Source organism: Panthera onca, chromosome B4, assembly GCF_046562875.1.
Source record: "Panthera onca isolate mPanOnc1 chromosome B4, mPanOnc1 haplotype 2, whole genome shotgun sequence".
Lineage (NCBI taxonomy): Eukaryota > Metazoa > Chordata > Mammalia > Carnivora > Felidae > Panthera > Panthera onca.
Window position 1 is genome coordinate 26,981,168 of NC_138345.1, and position 15,763 is coordinate 26,996,930.

General features: G+C 38.1%; 1 protein-coding gene and 1 pseudogene across 1 annotated transcript in view; both read left to right on the forward strand.

The window, feature by feature from the left end:
* Positions 1 to 5,432, forward strand: part of MTPAP (mitochondrial poly(A) polymerase) — a 32,592-nt gene extending 27,160 nt beyond the window's left edge. The window contains exons 7-9 of the mRNA XM_060659063.2: positions 2,060 to 2,152; positions 2,236 to 2,309; positions 4,372 to 5,432. Of these exons, the coding sequence (XP_060515046.1) occupies positions 2,060 to 2,152; positions 2,236 to 2,309; positions 4,372 to 4,734 (530 nt within the window). The 3' untranslated portion in view covers positions 4,735 to 5,432. The remainder of the gene's footprint in view (positions 1 to 2,059; positions 2,153 to 2,235; positions 2,310 to 4,371) is intronic.
* A 3,346-nt stretch (positions 5,433 to 8,778) lies between these two features.
* LOC132695418 (E3 UFM1-protein ligase 1 pseudogene) overlaps positions 8,779 to 15,763 on the forward strand; it is a 29,061-nt pseudogene continuing 22,076 nt past the window's right edge.

Genomic DNA, 15,763 nt, shown 5'->3' on the forward strand with positions numbered 1-15,763 from the left:
CTGAGAGAGTTTGTATTTACTTATTAATTTTTGCCAGTGTTTCATATAATACTTTTAAGAAGAAAGTGCCACAGGTTTAAACTAATAGTGATAGGGCTTCCTGTGTCAGAATAGGTTGAGAATAATTTTTTCCTTTTTTTTAATGTTTATTTTTGAGAGCCAGAGTGCATAAGTGGGGGAAGGGCTGAGAGAAGGAGACAGAGGCTCTGAAGCGGGCTCTGCACTGACAACAGAGAGCGCGATGTGGGGCTCGAACTTGCAACCCGTGAGGTCATGATCTAAGTTGAAGTCGGATGCTTAACTGAATGAGCCACCCAGGCACCCTGAGAATCATTTTTCTAAGGCAGCACTATCCAATAGAACTTTCTATGATGATAGAAGTGTTCTGTATCCATGTTGTACATAGGGTAGGTGCTGGTCACTTGTGGCTCTTAGGCCTTTGGAATATGGTTAGTGTGGTCCAGGGACTGAATATTTTATTTTAATAGCCACCCGTGGCTGGCGACTGTTATATTGGACTGCGTAGATGTTGTCTGGGTGTTACAGTAAACAATGGGGGACAGACAAAGGAGGGGAGAGCCTTGGCCGCCAGGCTGCTAGGTTCAAATGCCTTAGGGATTTTGAAAAAACAAAGATGGTCCTATCTTAAATCAGAAGATACTTTTTTTTCCTTCAAGTTTTAATGCTTTCTGTTAAAAAACCCTTTTAGTGAAGAGCAGTGGTCACAGAGACAGCTTAGCCCTAGAAATATTTTGACATGGAGCTCATTTTTCTATGGTAGGAATGCTTTAATTGGACATACATTCCTGAGAAACTAAAAGAACATCGACATATGTGACTGGCACTCTTGTCACAAGAAATATAACCTATTGATAGTGTAAAAGAATAAAACATGTGTCTGGGTCCCATAAAAAACCTAAGTGTAACTGTGTACAAGTTCTTCAGGGTACTATAAATTATTAAAATTAACATGTTAAGATCTAGAATAATTTTTGAGAAATTACATTCGTAACCCAGGTCTACCCAAAAAATGCCAACACCACACACACACAAAAAGACAAAAATTTGAAGGACCCTTATTTATCTCTTTCTAATTTCTATATTTAATCCCCCTGCTGGGGATCATAGGCATTCATTGATCATTCACATTACTGGTTATGTGCCTGCTGTATGCTAGACACTTGTAGCTGGACTAGGTGTGGGGAGGGGGAATAATGAATAGAACCATGACATTTGTCATCCCAGAGTGGGGTAGGGGAGTGGAAAGTGTGCCTGCAGTCACAGTGCAGTCAGACAAGTGCTCATGGGGCACAGGACAAGGACGGCCCACTTGGAATTAGGAAATGCTTTCAGACGAGGCGGCTGTTAATTAGATTTTTGAAGAGTGGGCATTTGCCTGCTGATTGTACAGTGGAATGTAGATTAGAATGGCTGAGGGATTTCATGGTGGCTGTATATTTATCATGAGGGAAGGGATTACTTCTGAAGGTACAAATACTATTAGAAAAGGTGAATGCTAACGTCCAGTATGCCATTTACTATGTGGTGGTTCTGGTTGCTAGATCACTGCATTTTAGAACTTGCCAGAGGTTGTTCAAAACTCTCAGAGCATTCAGTTTGTGTCACCGATGAATTGTTGAAAATAATATGCATGAAAGGGTGGTAAGGACGGAAATGGAGAGGAGATTAAATATTATTGATAAAAAAATAGAGCCAAGATTAGAGTTGGTGAAAGATGGGAACTGTCTGCATTTTCATGTATAACTGAGAAGCTGTTTCCTGAAAAGATAGATTAAGAGTCATTGGGTTGTTGATAGACAGTTCTAGTGTGATAAAAAAAAAAAAAAATGTAATGCTAATTTTGTTGTACTATAATTAGTCTCAAATCTTTTTTTAATGGAGTTTTAAGACCTATTAACTGTAAACATACATAGCATTGACTAATGATAGGACACATTGATCTGTAACTTTGATTTAGTTAATTCTGAATTTCTCTTCTGAAGTAGGCCAATATGTTTGAAATAGAGTGTGAAATATTTTCCATTTCTGTTTATTTAAGATGCAGAAGATAAATGTGTAATAGAAGGCCACAACTGTACCTTTGTTCGTGACTTGAATAAAATTAAACCTTCGGGAAACACAGAAACACTAGGTAGGTGTTTTCTTTCTCTGTTTGCGGTTTTTTTGAATTGAAATAGACCTTCCTCTTATTCTCCTTGTTTTATTTTCTTGCAGAATTACTACTGAAAGAATTTTTTGAATATTTTGGAAATTTCGCTTTCAATAAAAATTCCATAAATATCCGACAGGTAAATAATATTTTAATATTTGGTGATTCAGTATCTGGTCTTCTGCTGTACTAATACTGAATTAGTTTAGTTTACAAAGTACTCTAATGTGTTACTGTATTTCAACTCTGCAGTAATAGATACTAATAAGGAAATTGAAGCCTGTAGGAGCTGCCTAACTTGAATAAGATCAGTCACCTAATTATTTGGAAGAGCAAAAGCCAGCTCTTTCAGCATCTAATACTACATCCTTCAAAATACAGAATATATTCTAAAAATGTTTCTGGAAAACATAATTTTATATACAGTTTTTTTTTTTTTTTTTTTTTTTTCTGAGAGAGCAAGCACAAGCAGGGGAGGGGCAGAGAGCAGGAAAGACAGAATCTCTAGGAGGCTCCACACAATCAACGCAGAGCCCGAGGTGGGGCTCGAACTCCAGAACTGTGCGCGGTCATAACCTGAACCAAGATCGAGAGTCTGACTGAGCCACCCAGCACCCCTATAGTTTTTTTTTGTTTTTTTTTTTTTAATTTTTATTTGAGAGAGAGAGAACGAGAGAGAGAACGAGAACAAGTGGGGGAGGGGCAGAGCAAGAAGGAGAGAGAACCTTAAGCAGGCTCCAGACTCAGCTCAGAATCCGATATGCAGCTTGATCCCAGGATCCTGGGATCATGACCTGAGCAGAAATTGAGAGTCAGACCCTCAACCAACCGAGCCACCCAGGTGTCCTTATACAGTTCTTTCTAAACTGCTTTTGTGTTCGTGGAAGAAGTAGGATAACACAGCCATGGAGGTTTTAGTGATTCTGTCAGTTTGAGCCCTAAATTTATTTAGGGAAATGAATTTATGATTTTGGTTCATCTGAGTAGCTGGAATGATAGACATTTTTCTAAAACAAGAAAATCTAGAGCAGAACCCTAGGCAAAATTTGTTCATGGTGCGGGATACTTGAGGTAGCTCTCTGGGTTTGTGTTTAGCATTTGGGTACTTAATTATAACCATTGTAAGACTGGCTACATAAAACACATCCTCAGGTATTTTTTTCTGTTGTTTCTTTAGCTCGCCTTTGTTCATTCTTGCCTAACTCTTATCCTGCTCATGGAGATTTTGTTTAACAGCAACAAAAAAAGTGTGGGGAAGGGCAGGGGAGGGGACACAGAGCTCTGAAATGCAAGCTAATATGGAGTTAGATTCCATATGAGAAAAAGGTCGCTGATCATACGAAGTTCTTTATCCTTTTTGCACTTTACCCCCAGGGCTCAAAGATGATGGATAGGCAGGACCACTGCTGGCTAGGGCATGAGAGAAGTTAGGGAATCACTAGGTGCTGCTCACATTGGGGAATCTTGGCCATTTGCTTTGGAATAGTTGAGTAATACACGTGATAGCCTTTGAAAGAGGAAAAGATTGTAGAGACTACTGCATCTGCTGGTCGTGTGATCACAGCTGTAGCATTTCTTTTACTTCTGTGAGATGTTGTCGTACCTGTTAGAGCCTCACAGAATAGAAGTTGGATCTTTAGGAATATAATAAGAAACTTCCAGTGTTTTAAAATGAATAATGAATAATCCTTTGTTCCTTCTCTTCCTTTCTGATTTTATACTTGGGAAACATTAATTACCGTATTTAATTTAAGGATTCTAATTTTGTGTGCTTCTATTATGTTTTTAGCAAGTCTTAAAAGTAAGTGTCTTCATCTTATTTTCTGCTATTTTTCTTTGTCATTTTTTTTACCCTTCCTAGCTTTATCCTGTTAGGTAAAAATTATGTAATTTTAAGAATACTTCTATTGGTTGACTTAGTTGAGGTGCCTCTCATCTGAGCATCATCATCCATAGCTCATAAACCTAATTTATTTTTCTCTAAAGAATAATCACAGAACTACAGTGGTAAAAAAAAAAATCAGAAGTACATGTTCACATGACATGCACACATACCTGGTTCCCTTAGGAAAGAAATCCTTTACTCTGTAAAGTTCGTGCTGGGATTTTACATGTTTTTTAACATTTTATTAAAACAAATGGTTGTTCTGTCTGAGCTTTTCGTGTATTTATGCATTTCTCTTCCTTATAACAATCTATAGGGAAGGGAACAAAACAAACCTGAATCTTCTCCGTTGCACATTCAGAATCCTTTTGAAACTTCTCTCAACATCAGCAAAAATGTAAGTCAAAGCCAGCTACAAAAATTTGTTGAACTGGCCAGAGAAAGTGCCTGGATTTTAAATCAGGAAGATAAAGACCGGCCTTCCTCATCGAGGAGTCAGCCCTGGGGGCTGGCGGCCCTGCTGTTGCCGTCTGTCGTGAACAGCGCGTCTCTCGCCAAGAGGGTAAGGAAGAAGCCCGCAAGTGAAAGAATTAAAAGCCTGCTGGAATCCATAAAAAGTAGCAGTCCAGAAAATGCCACCTGCACCAACGGGAAAAGAACAGTTAGTACTCAGGCATGATGGCTCCTCCTCCAAGAAGTGGTTTTCCCCGGTAACATGCTCCTTGGACTACCTGGAACCACTTTCCCCTGATCTTCTCATGGGGCCCCTTTCCGGTCTGAAGTTCTGGGATGGTTTCAGTCTGATAAGCCTCCTTTCCACCGGCACTCTGAGCTGTCAGCCACGAGGAACAGGTGGAAGGAGATCGGAATGTTCTTTAAATAAACTGTACAAAGAAAGCGGTAAAAATCTGGTTTCAGATCAAACCATTGTTGATCTCTACATCCGTCTCTGGGTGGAAGTCATTTAAAAGGACTTCTAGATATGTACGTATGTAGTCAGTGGATACAATAAAACTTCCGAATTTGCTAGTACTCTTTAGTATGTATTTTTTATTTTTTATTCTTCAAGCAAAGTACTGTACTCTTATTCACATATACATTAAAACAGGTCGGTAGTGATTTCCAAAAATGGTCATGTTTTTAAGATATGAATGCAGACACTTCATTCACTGCATTCGAGCTATTCCAAGCCAGATCTGTAAAAATATTGGTACATTGTATTTTAAAATATTAGTCACTTTTGTTTTCAAAAATAAAACCCTGTTTCTACTATATATTTCCAATATTCTTTGACTTTTGAAACCTCCTTTCTTCCTGTTCGAAATAGAGACATATTGAAATAGAACTTCCATGACATTTCCTGTGGAATAATTTTCAGTTTTAGAAGCAAATAGTGCGGTGCTAGAAAACAGGGGACTGGAGCCAGCCTGGCTTCCTGGTAGACTGCTCAGCCTGTCTGGGGCCCCGTTGTTTCATCTGTCACGGGGGGGGGGATGACAGTAGTGCCTACTTCACACATTGTTTTGAGTGAAGTACGTAGGAAAGTGCTAGGTCAAGAGCCTGGCACATCATACCTGTCACTTTTCTTTAGCTATTACTTTTTCATGTTTGCGGTGTGTAATTCTTGCTATTCAGAAATCAGATTTACAGTTTGTGGTGCTTTTCAAAATGGTTGCCCATCTAAATTTTAGGTCAGAAACTCTAACCTGTTTGGGGAACTCACTAATAGAATTGTTACGGAGCAAGTAACTTCTGCACCCTCATGGCTCTGCTGTTTTGATTTCACATCTGAAACCAACAAACAGGTGTCAGTGTTCTTGTATACATATGCAGTGTTCTTGTATACAGTTCTTTTAAAAGCTAGTTTTCATTTGTTCTTCAGTTAGGTTTACTCTGTTGGGCAAGAAATCTGTACTAAGAATTAAAAAGAGGTTTAAAAAGCATATTTGGTTTAGAGTTTCCAAATGAAGTGATTTTCTGTTCACAGATATTTGGACATTTTCTTTGTAAGGTTGGACATTAGACATTTTTTTTTTTAAAGTCTAAAATGATCATTGAGGCACGTAAAATACGTGTTAACATTTTCTTTTTCTTTTTTTGTAATCTATAGAACAACTCTGACACTGTAAGTTTGTATTACCTTTCAGGAGCAGATTTAATTATGTGGGAAATTTTAATCTACAAAGATCTTCTAATACAAACTTTTAATTCTAGTTAACTGAATATACTACAAACAAATTTAATGTTTTCTCATAACTTCTCTGTATCGCCTCCCAAATTTTTAAAAAATAGTTTTATTAGATTGTAGAGATAATCTTCAGTTGCTTACCATTGCCATTGCTTAATTAAAACTGATTGCAGCAATAAGGTAAGGAAAAAGTTTTGTTCAGTATGTGAAAGACTTGATATGAGCCCACCTAGACCAGATTAATTTCAGTTCTACATTTTTCTGGATTTTATGGCCCACTGGTATCCATCTGTAATCTTAGAGGCACAAAGCCTCTAAGTGATCATAGAAGAGAAGAGAAAATACAGTTGAAGTCAGTAGGACTTCCTTCCTGCTGTCAGTTACTCCTTGCCTCTCTCTTCTTTGGCTCAAGGACTGTTGTCAGGTGAGAACAGAATTAGATGGTTTCAAGCTATGTCGTGTTCCTGGCAATTCCTCAGCCTTTAAAATACAGCTCTATTCAATTCCTTGCAGCCTGTTGGTGCCACAGTAGGGAAAGGCTACATTTGCATGTGTAGTTTAATCCAACACGGTGAACATCTGCAGCAAAGCCAGCAGAAGGAGCAGTCAAGCGGTCACAGCTTGTCCAGGTAGCAACTTTCCACTCTCCAAAGTTTGGCATTCAGTTGGTGAGTAGCTGTCATTGCGTCTCCGTCCAGTCCCTTCAGCAAACGGGGTAGGAGTGGAACATTCAAAATGCCATAGAAACGAATAAATCGTTTTTGCCTGAGGCGATCAGAAAAGGCTTTATTGATGAATAGCGTAGGTAGACCTTGAAAGAAAGATAGGTAGACTGAGAGAGGGACACAGGGCTTATTGTCCTGAAGAAAGATGACAGTTAAATAAGAGTCAGAAAGTGGGAAGTGTATTGGAGAACCGGTTTGGACCGGCTGGGTTACAGTTTTTACCATGATACTCAGAAGAGTTAAGGTTGCGTGAGATTGTGAAGGACTGTGAAAGGCAAAGTTATGGAAGTTCAGTGTATTTTCAGTGGTAAGCTGTTGAAGGTTTCTGTGTAAGAGAATAATAGAAAGGCAGTGCATTTCGACAATCTGGTGATAAGTGGTTTTGGATCACCACTCCTTTTTGCAAATTTGAGTTTCCGTGGGTCTCATCCTTAAGTTAGATAAAATTTGGCTGTTAAATTTTCCACAAAGGTCCAGAAGCTGACTCCCCTATACCTCAGAGGAGTTTTTCTTCTTAATATTCAATAAGGAAGTAAGGTTTAAGTAGTTTAAAGTTATCATCAGGAAATAATCAGGTCATGACACCCAATTTCACGTAAAGCCCTATTAATGAGAAATACTTTACAATACATACTTGGAATGACAGCATGACCAAAAATCACTTTTCAGCTTGGGGTGATGTTGGAAAATTTATCTTAGATACTTGAAAAGCTTATTTTGGTTTCATGCAGAATTCAATTATGTGTGGATACGTATTCCAAAGAATATAAACATTACAATGTTCTTCTGGAATTCCCATGGAGCAACTCCCAGAAAATGTCTATTTTAGATAGACTCTTGAATCTGTAATATGTATAATACAGGATATATAAAGTCACCACAAATTATTTAAAAATATACTGTTCATATTTTAAATACGATTCTTACGTTATCTGTAGCATGTGGATCCCACCCGCCTTTAAGAACTCTGTGGAGTCAAAGCTAGATTGAAGGTGTTACTCACTTTTTCTGTCTACTCTTAGATATACGCATTTAAACTTTTCCCCCCTGTGGTAGAGTTTCTTACTAAGCTGTTAGAATGTAGTGCTGAAACATCTTAAAAGAGAGTCGGAAAGATTCAACTTGAACAGTGAATATTCTTTTTTTTTTTTTTTTTTTTTTTTTTAAATTTTTTTTTTTCCAATGTTTTTTATTTATTTTTGGGACAGAGAGAGACAGAGCATGAACGGGGGAGGGGCAGAGAGAGAGGGACACACAGAATCGGAAACAGGCTCCAGGCTCCGAGCCATCAGCCCAGAGCCTGACGCGGGGCTCGAACTCACGGACCGCGAGATCGTGACCTGGCTGAAGTCGGACGCTTAACCGACTGTGCCACCCAGGCGCCCCAAACAGTGAATATTCTATGAAGACAATAGAGTATGGTAAAATACCTAATTTAGAATAGGTATAAATATAAGTTACAGATGGTTATTTTTTCTGGGTTTATTTTACATTATGGCACATTGAAAACTTCAATGGATGCTGTCAAATAAAATGGCTCAAATTAACAGAAAGATTACAGATCAGGTCTGTATTATGTTCTGTGTTACCAAAATTCTTTAATTTGTTAAATTGTTAGGTACAATGAACGTCTTATGTTTTTGAAGCTTTTCCTGTTACAAAGTTACTGGTACTCGGCTTAGATTAGTGCAGCCTAATGATTAGGGTTTTAAATAATCCTTGCTGAGGTTACACATGGACTTGGAGCGTGGTGTAAAGTAGCATATTGACATATTCTCTTCCCCAAAACTAACAGTAAAAAAGGTGCGTTATGAAGCTGGCTGATGTCGTGAGATAGAATTTGAAACTCAAAGCCTGTTTTATTTATTTGTTTTGTTCCATCTAAAATGTGTATTTGTGATTCTGTAAATACACCTATGAATATAAAACTAGCACAAGCTTCTCCTTGTTATTCTTCATTATTAACAATTAATTTTGGTGATGTAGAGGGGCTGTTAATGATTTACGTGGTAAAGTCCCTTCATGCTCCCGTCTTTCCCATTCTCTAATAGTCCCAACAGTAAATGTCTTTGGAGTTTCCCTGCTTGATTTCTTGGTGTTAGTGGTTATAAAATTCACTTGTCAGTATTGACTGGTTTCCTTCAACTTTATGTAATTGAGTTTTTTAAAAAGAGAACGAAAGCACTTTTTGCATATTTTTATATTTGATTGATCAACCTTTTTTTTTCTTTTTTTAAGAAGTAACTACACTTAGAATAATGGTGAGCAGTGGCACTTAGTTTTATCTTTTGTGGACTAGTAAGATGGATTCAAATACACAGTTTTCAGATAACATCGATTTCCATAGCTTTGTCATCACTTCTGGGCACATGACCCTCAAATCATTTCTCTTTTAACACTTTGTCCCACCCTCTAGAACCTCATCTTTATTGTGCACTGGACTTTGTGCCCTAACTATCATTCTTCACCTCCAAGTCAGCCTGCGTTGTTAAAGTATCTTCTTCCTTAAAATTGGCTTACCTCATAATTTGCCCATTTCTGTTGTTGGTGTCATTATTTGGTCTGCCACTGAAGCTCAAACTTTGGGATCCTTGTAGACTCGTTCTTTTCCCCCTTCCCCTTTGTTTGACTGATCTTTTTCTATTTCCATTGCCATTAGTTTAGTTCATGTCTGTATTTCTTCTCTCCTAATTTAATGCAATAATCTATTAGCTTGTTTTTTAACCTAATGAATTCCTTCTTCTGTGTACCCACTGAAACCATTAATTTTCAAATGATTAGGATTTAAAACCATACATGTTATGGTAAATTAATATTAAATTATATGTGTGTGTTTATTTTGACTCTACAGATATTTTGGAATAGTACAGAGGTGGTTTTTTGTTTGTTTGTTTTTTAGTTATTTATTTTGAGAGAGAGAGAGAGCAGCATCACTTAATGACCTAAAAGTGTACCAGTTTTAGAAAACAGAAAACTTTCAGCCATATTTTCTTTTCTCTATTTTTTTATCCTTTTTCCCCCTCTTCATTTGTTTTTTTATTTGTTTTCTGGTTCTAGAATTTCTTCTTGGTACTTAAAAAATTGTTTTTGTTAACTTTTGGACAAAATTCTCAAGTTTGTCTGATTTTCTTGTATTAAACAGTTGCTTTAAAGTCTGTGTGTGAAAACTGGATTATCTGCTCCCCTGTGGGCCTGTTTTTCATGATGTTGATCTCTCTCCTAGTACATGGAGTTGTTATTTTGTGTGTTGACACGGTATGTGAAAGAGAGCAGAGATTATCTCTGGGAGGATGATGTTAATCTTCCTTCAGAACTGATTTAGTGTTGCTTTCAGAAGGCAGGTAGGGGTACTTCGGATCCTGAATCCCCTTAATCAAGAAAGGGCTTGAGATTTTGAAGTCGGATTCAGTTCCTGATTCTAGTTACTCTTTACTCTCAGAGTGTGTCTCCGTCCAAAGCCACAAACCTTTAGGAGAGTCCTTTCTCCTTGGAAAACCCTGAACTTCAGTTTTTGTCCCCTTTCCTGTGAGATTTTTGAAAGCTCTGCTGAGCTCTGAGTTACCTCATCAGCAGCTGTCCCTGTGGGAACGGCAGCCCCAAATGCTAGGCTTCCCTTGTGAAAGTTTACTTCTCCACTGACCTGTGATTTTTCATTGCCATGTTGACATTTGGATGCTTTCAAGTAACTGCTGTTGGTTTTGCCCACCTTTTCTAGTGTTCAGAGAGTTGGTGTTTATTACCTAGTCTGCCATTACTGGAACCCATTGAGTTCTTTGTGATTCCAGCTTCTCATTCCCATATAGTGTGTGTGTGTGTGTGTGTGTGTGTGTGTGTGTGTGTGTCTATTTTTAACCTTATACAAATGATGTATACTATTCATTTCATTTGCTTCCTTATAAGGAGCTTTCAGATGCAGTCTCTCACCAACATCTGTTGAGTGGGTCTTTAGGTAACTGAATACCTGGCTGGAATGAATGCCTAATTCACTACTGAGGAAACAGGGCCCTGCCAATGTTGTTTCGTGTTCTGTCTCAAAAATCAGAAATTGCTTTTATTTCTAGACTGTGATTTCCTCATAGAGGGTTTTGTGCATGCCAGTTCAAAGTTTAAATTTATGCCATGTGTGAATGCGTGCAAAATGCCCAAATAAGAGTGGGGAAAATATCTTCTTTTTCCAACCATATTGAGACACCTCAAACAACTATGAAATACAATTTTTCTTCCAGTTTTCCAAAATATTTCTCTGGGTTGAGACCAAGAATGAAGTATTTTTGGCCAAAATGCTTCTTAAAATTTTTATGATTTTATAAGAAATTTTCTTTTGAACTTTAAGCATATGTTATTATCATGATCTCTTATTCATGAACACAAAAACTTCAGTGCATTTTTACATCAGTGAAATAATTTAGGTTTTCTGTATTATGAGTCAGTTATTTCTCTGATGTTTGGCCATTTCATATTTGTAGTATTTCAGCTATGTTATCAGCCTGGATTTGTTTAGGTGACAGAGAAATAGTTAAAAATAACTGTCTTTGGGACGCCTGGGTGGCTCAGTCGGTTGAGCATCCAACTTTGGTTCAGGTCATGATCTCTCACTTCAAGGGTTTGAGCCCTGTGTCCGGGTCTGTGCTGACAGCTCCAAGCCTGGAGCCTGCTTCGGATTCCGTGTCTCCCTCTCTCTCTCTGTCTCTCTCTCTCTCTCTCAAAAATAAATAAAACATTAAAAGAAATTTTTTAAAATTTGAGTTCGTTTTCAACTTTGTTATAATTTGCTCCATATATTCTAACATTGCTATATTGCCAGAAACTTTCAGGTCTTTAAATATATAATAAAACTGTTTTGAAAAGTGAAATTATTTGATGTTTTTACCTTGATTGCTCTGAACAAAGACAGTACTTCAGACTTCTCCTTGATGCTTCAGGATTAAAGTTGTGTTTAGCAATATTTGAATTTAAATGTGGTTTAAAATGTTTCTTAATTCTAAAGTCCTTTGTAGTTTTTATTTTCTAAGCAATATTAGCTGTATTTCTTCTAGATGAAGAAAGATTTGACTATGATTAAATATGTACAGTGCCATCCTGGAATAAATTCTGTTCACAGATTAATAAAATATGTCCAGCATGATTTAGGAGAAAATATTTTAGGCTATTAAACTTAGTTACATAAGCTGCCGTCTGTTTTAAATTCTATGCAACTAAAATCTGTTTTGCTTTGTAAAAAAAGTCCATTACACTGGGAAATGTAGAGTATTTGTTTTCCAAAACCATTAAAAGCATTCTCATTCACTCGTTTAGGAAAATTAGGAAATACTAGTTTAGCCTTTCAACTCAATGACGGTTACGATCATTGTCCAGTTTTCTTATCTGTACTTAAGCCTAAAGAACACACTGATAATTGATTTGGCTACATGCTTTTTTTAGTACCTCTGTGGTTCAAATGCTATTCTTTTCTCTGATATGGGGTAACTATAAAGTAAAGGAATCTTTACTTACAAGTAAAGGCACGGTACCTGGCATATATTGGGTAATCAGTTAATTAATTTCTCCCCCAAGCGCCACCACACACACATCTTAGCCCATGATTTTAAATGTATTAAGATACACAAATAGTATCAAGAAAAATATGAGCTCAGCTTCCATTTAAATCTTTAAACCTCTTTCTCTAAAAGCTTCAAATTAGACAAGGTAGGCAGAATTCTGTTACAGTTCCAGGATTCCCACCCCTGGAGTACACACCCCGTGTAACCTCCTGCCCTTGAGTGTAATCGGACCAATAGTCACTCTCTTGATGGGGTTCCATTAAATGGCAAAGGTGATGGTTGAACCATTCCTGTGATTGTAGTATGTGATCTGAGTTTCCTCGGCCTACCGGAGATATAGACACCTGCTGGCTTTGAAGGAGTAGGCTGCTGTGTTCTGGGGGACCACGTGGCTGGCACCTAAGAGTGACTTCGTAGAGCTGAAAGCTATCGCTGCCAACAGCCAGCAAGAAATCAGGACCTCCGTTCAGCTGAAAAGAATAAGCTTTTAAGAGGATCCGAAGGCTCAGGTAAGATTGCATCCTGGCCAAGGCCTTAATTTTATTGAACCTTCTGAGACCCTGAGCGGAAGACCCGTTAAATCTGCCTCCGACCCCCTAGCCACAGAAACCGTGAAAATAAATATATGGTTTTAAACCATTCAATTGGTGCTTGTTTGTTATGCAGTAACAGAAGATGAATATATTTGGGAAAACCTCTTTCTTTGTGCAAGTTTAGGCACTATCTTAATACTGTAAGTATCTAAGTTCAGGACTGGCTGTGAAAGGGTGAAGGTTACCAGATGTGGCAGGCTGAGTAATGGCCCCAACTGTGTCTGCATTCTAGCCTCCAGAGACTGATAATGTTCCTTTACGTGCCAAAGGGACTTTGCAGATGCGGTTAAAGGTCTTGAGATGGGAAGATTACCCTGGATTATCTGGGTAGGCCCATTATAATCACAAGGGTGCTTGCTTGAGGGAGACAGAAGGGTCAGATGGAGGGAAGAAGATGCGTTGATGGAATCAGAGCTATTGAAGATAATACTCTGCTGGCTTTGAAGATGGAGGAAGGGGCCATGAGCCATGGGCTGTGAGTAGCCTCTAGAAGCTGGAAAGGACAAGGAAACGGATTGTCTTTCAGAGCCTCCACAAGGAATGCAGCACTGCTGACACCCCGATGTTAGGATTTCTGACCTCCAGAATGGCACTGTTTTAAGCCAGTAAGTTTGCAGTAATCTGAGCAGCAATAGAAAAATATTACACAAGATATGTGAGAAGCACTTAACAGGGAGAAACCAAAACAGTGATTACAGAACACACTATCCAGGAGAAGGAAGAAATACCTTAAAGATAGAAACTCTCCCTAATATGCTTGGAGAAGCAAGTGAATGAAAGAACAGAATGATACATATACATACAAACACTCAAAAAAATCTTAAAAATTGACATATAATAGAAATTTAAAACTCAATATAAGGGTTGGTAGATAAAGGTAAGGAAATTACTCAGAAAGATAAAAATAGGATAGATATAATAGAAAGATATAATAGGAGGTAGAAAGCAAGAAAGAAAGAAAGAAAAAATTAAAGGAACAAAGCAGTAGGTTTGAAATGTGAACATTAGGACTTCCATTGAGAGAAAAGAAAAGAAAAGAGGGAAAAAGTCATTACGAAAATTTGCCAGAGTTGAAGGATATGAGTTTTCAGGCTGAAGTGAGTGACCAGAACAGGGGATAAATAAACTCATACTAAAGCACATTATAAACTTTGCTGGAAACGATTAGAAAATCCCACAGCCCCCCAGAGACATGGAGGGAGTGAATAAAAAGAAAGATCATGTACAAAAAACAACGTCAACATACAAAGGAATATTAATAACTTTGATCTTTTTAACAGCAACAAGGAAAACAAGGTAATGGCCAGTGCCTTCCAAGTTCTGATGGAAAAGGAATTCTGACCTGAAATTCTATGCCTAGCCAAACTGTCATAGGAATACTCCTCAGGTAATTTTACAGAAATTCCCCCTTTTTAAAAAAAAAATGTTTATTATTTTTGAGAGACAGAGACAGCATGAGCAGGGGAGGGGCAGAGAGAGAGGGAGACATAGAACATGAAGCAGGCTCCAGGCTCCAAGCTGTCAGCACAGAGCCCAATGTGGGGGTCGAACTCACGGGCCGTCAGATCATGACTTGAACCGAAGTCGGACACTTAACCGACTGAGCCACCCAGGCGCCCCCAGAAATGCCCTTTTTTGGGGGTGGGGAGAGGGGAAGAGGGAGAGAGAATCTTATGCAGGCCCCATGCCTCAATACAGAGCCCAACTTGGGGCTCGGTCTCACAACCTTGAGATCATGACCTGAAGCAAACTCAAGACTGAAGACTCAAGATGCTTAACTGATGGAGCCACTCAGGTGCCCCAGAAATGCCCTTTCTCACAGTATCACTGAAGGGTGTGTTCTGTAACATGAGGGGGCAAACCAAAAAAGAGGAACACAGGACTCAAGAAAAGAACAAAAACAGAAAATCGAAGAGCATACCCAGAATGATGGTTAGGAGGAGATCTGAGAAATGCCCCAAGCACAATCCTTAGGGCCCTTTTCTGTCAACAAGTACTCAAGGTGAAATTTTCCAGTCTTTAAAAAAAAAACCCTAAACACCAAGTTCAATTTCCATATAAAGTCACTGCACATACCTAGGTGTAAAACTTTATAAGTTTTGACTTAGTTGTGCACTCATCACCGAAATCAACATACTGGATATATTTGTCATCTCTGAAAGTTCCATGTTGCATCCTTGTAATCCCTTCCTCCTGTGTCTCCACCCCCCCGCCCCCCCCAGCACCTTTGTTCGTTTCCAACCTGGGCTCCCCGGCAACTACTTACTGCTTTCTATCACTGTTGATACTTGCAAATAGAAATTATATAAATGGGACAATACAGTTTGTCTTCTTTTAATCTGCATAATTATTTTGAGATTCAGCCATATTATTACATTTATTACCAGTTCAGTTTTTTTTAAATTACTGAATAGTATTTTATGAACTATTTGGGCCATTTCTAGCTTTTGGCTGTTATAAATAAAGTTGCTATGAACATTCCATGTATTAATCTTTATTAGAGCATATGCTTTCTTTTCTCTTGGACAAATACCTAAGAGTAGAATTGCTGGGTCATATGGTCAATGTCTGTTTGGCTTTTTAAGAAACTGACAAATTATTTTCCAAAGCAGTTGTATATTACTTTCTCATATGTGTATTGTTTCCACTTCCTCCTCATCCT